The following is a 6,655-nucleotide window of genomic DNA, read 5'->3' on the forward strand; positions in this document are numbered from 1 at the left end:
GGGGAGCCTGCAGTGTGCCAGGTCCTGCTTTGGGTGCAAAGGAGGCAGAGTCACACAAGACACAAGAGAATCCCTAGAGCTGTACATACTACATAAAGCTATATATTAAAGGCAGGTGATGGGAAGCCTTATTGAGTAGGCGACATTTGAGCAAAAACGCAGATAACTAGGCACAGAGAATAAATAGCAAGTGCAAAGGCCATGATCGTGACCAGCTACCGACACTTAAACTCCCAATATCTTCAGGACTATGTAAGGAGTACAGATAACAGCAGCCTCTATACAATAGAAATGAATATTTAAATGTTGCAAATCAGGCTAACAAATACAAAGAAAAATTATGTTCTGTCCTACCTTGACAAAGCTTTCTTAATGACCTGGAGGCCCAGGTTCTAACTTCTGGTACTCAGAGTTTCATGCCAGGATGTGACTGGGTTGGGAATGCTGAGACCTGGCTTCACAGTCCACTATCTCACCCCGGTCGCCCTCCCCACATAAGAAGGCACTCTGGTGCAGGTGGAAGCGCCAGCCAGCATGGCCCAGGCTCTACTCACACCTCACTAACAGCCACTTGGTCCTCAGGATGGACCCTGTTAGATGCTGCAGACCCTTGAAAGGGGCTCCCCATACCTGAGTAAAGCCTAGAGGTGGGGTTCAGTATCTGGGAGGGCGCTGCCACTGAGGCACAGACTAAGGGAGGGTCTCTAAAGAGCTGGACCAAGGTCAGGGACCACTCCAGATCTAAGGACTGCCATCACCACCTAACTCAGCCGCTAGAAACTGCCACTCAGTCATGTGCATAGCTGCTTCAGAACATTTATTGTGGGGCCAAGGGTTGGGATCTTGGGGAGTCCCGAGGGCAGCAACTGAGGCTGGTAGGGACGTGCAGGCCGAGAGCAGGAGGGGTGTCGGGAGAGGGGTGACAATGGGTCCTCGCCGGCGGCGGGGGCACAGTCATGCCGGCAAAGAGCAGTCGGGGTGTTGGGGGAGGGGCGGCTCTGGACCCAAGGGCGCTCAGGATCCCACCGGTGCTCAGGGAGGCAAGAGGCGGCGTGCTGGGGGTGCAGGGGTCTCGAGGCGTTTCACGCGCAGCAGAGCCCCCAGCACACCCTCAGGGGGTACATCAGGGCCCAGATCCTGGTCGGTGGCCCGGCGGAGGCGGCGGCGCTGGGCAACCACAGACTCCGAATCCGCGCTTCCTGTGAGGATCCGCCCCAACAAGTACCTGCAAGGGAGCAGAACCGGTGCAGTGAGGATATGTAGGCGTGTCAACGCCCGGGCCCTAGGACCCAGGGGGCCCTGCAACCCCATATTGTCTGGGGACCCGCCTTTCCCAGCCCATCGCTTTGAGAAAATGTCCCCGCCTCCCTATCCTGCCCCCAGAAATCGGGCTTGGAAGTCTCCATCCCTGGGCCCAAGAGTACGCGTTCCCCAATAACCCACCAGCCAGGCATCTCTATCCCCACACCCTAGGTCCAGGGCCTCAACTCCCTCAAAACACACAGGTGTTCTCACTTCCACTCCAGGATGCAGGCACCCGCCCACCCCGTGCCAGCTACCTCAGCAGTTCGGGGTCCACATCCGGTGTGTTGTCACCGGCGTCCTCGGCCTCGGAGCCCACTGGACCGTCGTCATAGATTGGGGGCCTGGGTCGGAGTGCAGTGGCGGGGACAGGGGCGGGGACCAGCTGCGCTGCGAGGGCGGCAGGATCCAGGCGGGCACGGAGCAGGGCGCGGGCCAGCTGCGCAGCGGGCGCGTCAGGATCGTCCTCCAGGGCCGGGGCCAGGTCAGTGGTGCGGGAAGCGCCCCAGACGCGCAAGAGCTGCGCCAGGACTCGTGCCTGCTGGTCCTCAGCCTCCTGCGCCTCGGCCCGCGCCCGCTCCTGCCGTTCAGCCTCCAGCAGGTGCGCCAGCGCCCGCGCCAGCTCCTGCACGACCTCCACTGCCTCGCCCCGGGCCGCTGCCCGCCGAAAGCGACGGGGAGCGCCAGCCTCGCCCAAGGGCGGCGAGGCTGCGCCCAGGTTGCGGGGCTCCTGTGGAAAGACGAAGTAGGGGGAAAGACAGCGCCCGTCAGGCCAGGGACCTCCAACATGGGGGTCTCCAAAGGCACCGTGGCCCCCCTCAAATATACCCAGGAACCCCTAAGACCACAGGAGACCCTCAAATATCTCCAGACACACTCAAGACCACAAAAGACCCCTAGTACTTCCCCCCCCCGCCCCGACCCACCACACACACAATTTCCTAGTGACTGAGAACTTGCCTCAGGACTTCTGAACACCAGGTTTCTTTATAAGAGCGGCAATGGTAGATATGTCACCTATAAATTTTTCTGCGGCAATATTTTGGACAATAGGAAAATATATGTTTCCATTTTATAGGTTCTTATTGTCCACTTGTTTTACCTAAGAGGTACCAGACTGTTTGAACCTTGCTTTTAGAAATTTATATCTAAACCAGTTCCTTAAAAGCAAACTTTTTTTCCTTTTTTTCTCTCTTTCTTTAGTCTTCTGCATTGAATACATTTTGTGTGTATGTACAAGAGTTTATTTAACCAGTCTTCAACTGATGACCATTTAGGGTGTTTCCAATCTTTTACTATCTTATAAACAATGCTAGAATGAATAACGGTGTTATATATCATTTGGCATGTATGCACGTCTATCTGTAGAATAAATTGACCAATTTGCAATTCAGACAGTTTTGAAACAATTTCAATAAGTTTAAATAAATAAAAGAGGGTATCAAAAGTATGAGCCAGGACATAAAACGGACCATGAATGAAGATTTGAAAAAGAAACCTCTAGAACATCTAGGGATATATTTTAAATCAAATTAAAAATTAAAAGGGCAAGTTAAACAGAAGGTGAGACACAGTACAGGAAATAACAGGACTGAACAAAGCTTAGAAACAGATCCCCACACACTGACGCTTGCTACATGACAGAGGTGGCACTGCGAAGGAAAGGGGACTGGTCGAACTCCAATAAATCAGGCAGGAACAACTGATCCAAATTTGAGAAAATGAAAAAGAAAAAACAAATCAATTTGACATTATCCCTGCCCAGGTGGCTCAGTTGGTTGGAGCACGCTCCCGTACACCAAAAGGTTGCGGGTTTGATTCCGGTCAGGGCACATACCTAGGTTGCAGGTTCAATCCCCAGCCTGGGCATGTACGGGAGGCAACTGATCAATGTTTCTCTATCACACTGATGTCTCTCTCTCTCTCAAATCAATAAAAATACATCCTTAGGTGAGGATTGTTTTTTTTAATGACTACATTAAAATTAAGAATTTCTTTTTGTCTGAAGACACCATAAAAAGAGTGAAGAGTAAATCAGAGTAAGGAAGATGCCTGCAATACAAACCATCAATAAAAGATCAGTATCCAATATGCAAAGAATGTCTAAAAAGCAATAAAACAGGCAAAATTCATGATGAAGTATTTCACAAAAAAGAAACAAAAGTAGTTACTAAATATATGATACATAGTGAACCTTATTAGTAATCAGGAAAATGCAAATTAAAATGTCAGTGAGATGTTATGCATAATACAGCCAAAAGATTGCTAACAAATTAAGAACTCTAATAATACCCAAAGTTGACATGGATATGAGAAAAATGGAAACTCTTATACTTGCCTGTTGGCAATCAATTGCCAAAATAAATTTGAAGAACACTTTGGCAATGTCTAAAAAGATGTGCATCTCCTATGATCCACTCCTGGGGCATTACATTCCAGTGTAGCTTTTGTGCATATGATACTGGACACAAGTTCATTAGCATTTACAACAGCACTGTTTGTAATAGTATAAAAGTGGAGGAAAGGCCCTGGCTGGTGTGGCTCAGTGGACTGACCACCAGCCTGCAAACCAAATGGTCACCAGTTCAGTTCCCAATCAGGGCACAGGCCTGGGTTGCAGGCCAGGTCCCCAGTAAGGGGGTATGCAAGAGGCAACCACACCCTGATGTTTCTCTCCCTCTCTTTCTCCTTCTCTTGTCCTCTGTTTGGAAATAAATAAAATATATATTTTTTAAAGTGGAGGAAGGGGAAAAAATAAGAAAGAAAAGCCTAGAAACAACCTAAATGTCTACTGACATATTGAGAGTGCATCAATAAAGCATGATATGATCATATACTAATGATATATGCGTAGGATAAAATATTTTGCAGCAATATAATGAATTATAGCCTCACACTTTAATGTTGACGTATCTTACAACCAGTGTAGAGAGAAAAACAAAAAAAGCAGGTTGCAAAATCGCACCGCAGGCTGCTTGCGACTAACAGTCACCTGATGACTTCCTAGTGACCCCTAGTGACGACCAGAGGCCAGGCACCAACATGATTACATTTCTATGAGGAAAAACAGAGCAAGATACTGTGTATGTCGTAAGGTACAAACAAAAGTAAGGGATCAATGAACGGAAAATACAGGATGCTGATTATGGAGGAGAGGGGCTTTAAATGGGGAGGGGCACCATGGGCTCCTAAATATTGGTCACACTCTATTTCTTAAACAGAGTGGTAGATACCCATGGGAGTTATTTTATCATTATATCCTACATTGCACATATATCTTAACTATATTGTGTCATACATAATGTTTCATAATTTTTTAAATCGTCCAGTTCTGAAGAGTTAAAGGAGGATGTGCTCCAAGTGCCCTTGGCACCCACCACCCCTCGGCCCCCAACAATCACAGCCTCACACACACTCACATGGACTGACAGATCTGGAGATGTCACATTGGCAACCGAACAGTTCACACGTTCACTCATGGCTGCGCGTGCAGTTACAATCGCCAAACTATCCACATGCAAGGACATGCACCACCTCCTTAAAGACACAATGCAGCACAGAGAGATCATGGCTCCTCTTCCCACAATGACATAGCTCCACAAAGAAACAGGGAGAAACAGCCTCATGAATACACACACAAAATCGTAGTCACTCAGCTCAACAGAGCCAAAATGGGACGTGCAGACAGGGATGCAAAGATCACGTTCTCCCAAACAAAAATGAAATCACATGCGCGTGCGTACACACACACACACACACACACAGACACACCCAAAGGTCACGTCATCGCTATAGGATTCACAAACATGCACACGATGTTACTGAGAAACTACACACAGAAACAACCCTAGCATCACACGCACTGCACACCTGGAACTATAATGACATTTTTGCTTGGAAGCGCTCATATCAAAGGACACACACTTACAAGGACACCACACCCTCACTGCCCCACCCCGCACCCCGTCATCACATCACATCATGCCCGCACACAAATCGATGCGCGTATCCCCTTCCTTAATTCACACCAGTTGCATGGACAGCGCCACCGGCGCCAGGCGGGAGGAATGGGCAGGGCGCAGTTGCTGGCCAAACCCAGGATACCGCCACCTGCACACTCAGTGACCAAGCCTGGCCCAGGGGACGCTGGCATGGCCTGGGCGCGAACTGGCGGCTGGACCCCGAGCCTTCCTGGACAGTGTCTCCGCACCTCCGGGGAGCTGGGGCAGGTGACGCTGAGGTAGCATTCTCCCCCCGCCCCCCCCCGCCCCCCGCCCCCCCCTTGCCCTACCAGGGTCGCACCTTTACCGGTCGTGCGCAGACAGCCGCGGGCGGCTGAAGTAATCCCAACAGGAGTAGCAGCAAAACGCCCCCGGCCCGCGGCGCGCCGAGCAGTGGCGATCCCGCCATGCTGCCCTCGCGAGCCGGGCTCCGGGCAGGCGGACTGGCTGGCAAATGCGCAGAGCCTGGGCTACTGGGCCAGGCTGCGGTGCTCTGCGGCTGCGCACGCCCGGGCCCCTTGCCATCCCTTGCCCACCCCCTTCCGCCACTCGACGCAGGCGCATCCTTGGAGCTCCCGTTGCCTTTCTATTCTGCCGGTCGCCCTGGAGATGCCCAAAGGGCAAGGTGGAGAGCTGGGGACTGTGGTGGCGGTTACCATGGCACTTGGAGGGCAGTTGTCCGGGCAACAGACCTTGCTGTCGCCTTCGCAGACGGGACAGATTGATTCAGCTGAGTGAAATGGGAATCTGGTACCCACCTCTTTTGCTTTGAGGAAGAGATAAATGACTGTTCACTGAATAAACAGTTTACCAGTCACCTCTATGGAATAGGCCCTTTACAGGTCCATGAGTTCAATACAGGTGATGTGACCGTGGACAGGTCAGTTCATCGTTCTAAGGCTCAACTCCTCACCTGCGAAACTAGTAACTGCCTCACATAGTGACTTTGGAGGTTTAATAAAAATGGCATTCAATAGGAGCTCAATAAATGATCCTTTTCGTCCTGTCCTTGTCTCTTTGCGATTTTCTTCACCTCTCTATGGCTCTCCGTGGTTCTTTGTCCTATGCCCATAAGTCTCTGTCTTCCTCTCCCATCCCTCTCCCCTTGCCTCTGACTCTTTCTCTCCCTTTATCTCTACAGCCCTCCTACTAACTCTCTCTTTATTTCAGTCTGTATCTACTTGCTATTCCATAGCTACATAGACAGGTACATAGATAGGTAGGTTTTACCCATACATTGGTCCAGAAAGGATTTCAAGCTACTTAAAATGACACATCAAAGGGAAAAAATTGTTAAAATTTGTGTCTCCATAGGGGCAAAAAACGTTGGGAAGGAAATGTTAGTGGTCATG

General features: G+C 50.2%; 1 protein-coding gene across 2 annotated transcripts; it reads right to left on the bottom strand.

Moving 5' to 3' along the window:
• Positions 1-796: 796 nt before the first annotated feature.
• Positions 797-5,798, bottom strand: PCSK1N (proprotein convertase subtilisin/kexin type 1 inhibitor). Of its 2 annotated transcripts, none has more exons than XM_037062435.1 (3): positions 5,611-5,798; positions 1,560-2,032; positions 797-1,225 (listed from the first exon to the last, which is right to left on the bottom strand). In XM_037062435.1, the coding sequence occupies exons 1-3, from the start codon at positions 5,710-5,712 to the stop codon at positions 1,033-1,035; spliced, it is 768 nt and encodes a 255-aa protein (XP_036918330.1). In that variant the 5' UTR covers positions 5,713-5,798; the 3' UTR covers positions 797-1,032. The 2 variants fall into 2 exon arrangements, with proteins under 2 accessions (XP_036918330.1, XP_036918329.1); XM_037062434.1 differs by having other exon boundaries at positions 5,605-5,798.
• Between the last annotated feature and the right edge of the window lie 857 nt (positions 5,799-6,655).

Source organism: Sturnira hondurensis, unplaced genomic scaffold (assembly GCF_014824575.4).
Source record: "Sturnira hondurensis isolate 20B ecotype Veracruz unplaced genomic scaffold, ASM1482457v3 Scaffold0013994, whole genome shotgun sequence".
Classification (NCBI taxonomy): Eukaryota; Metazoa; Chordata; class Mammalia; order Chiroptera; family Phyllostomidae; genus Sturnira; species Sturnira hondurensis.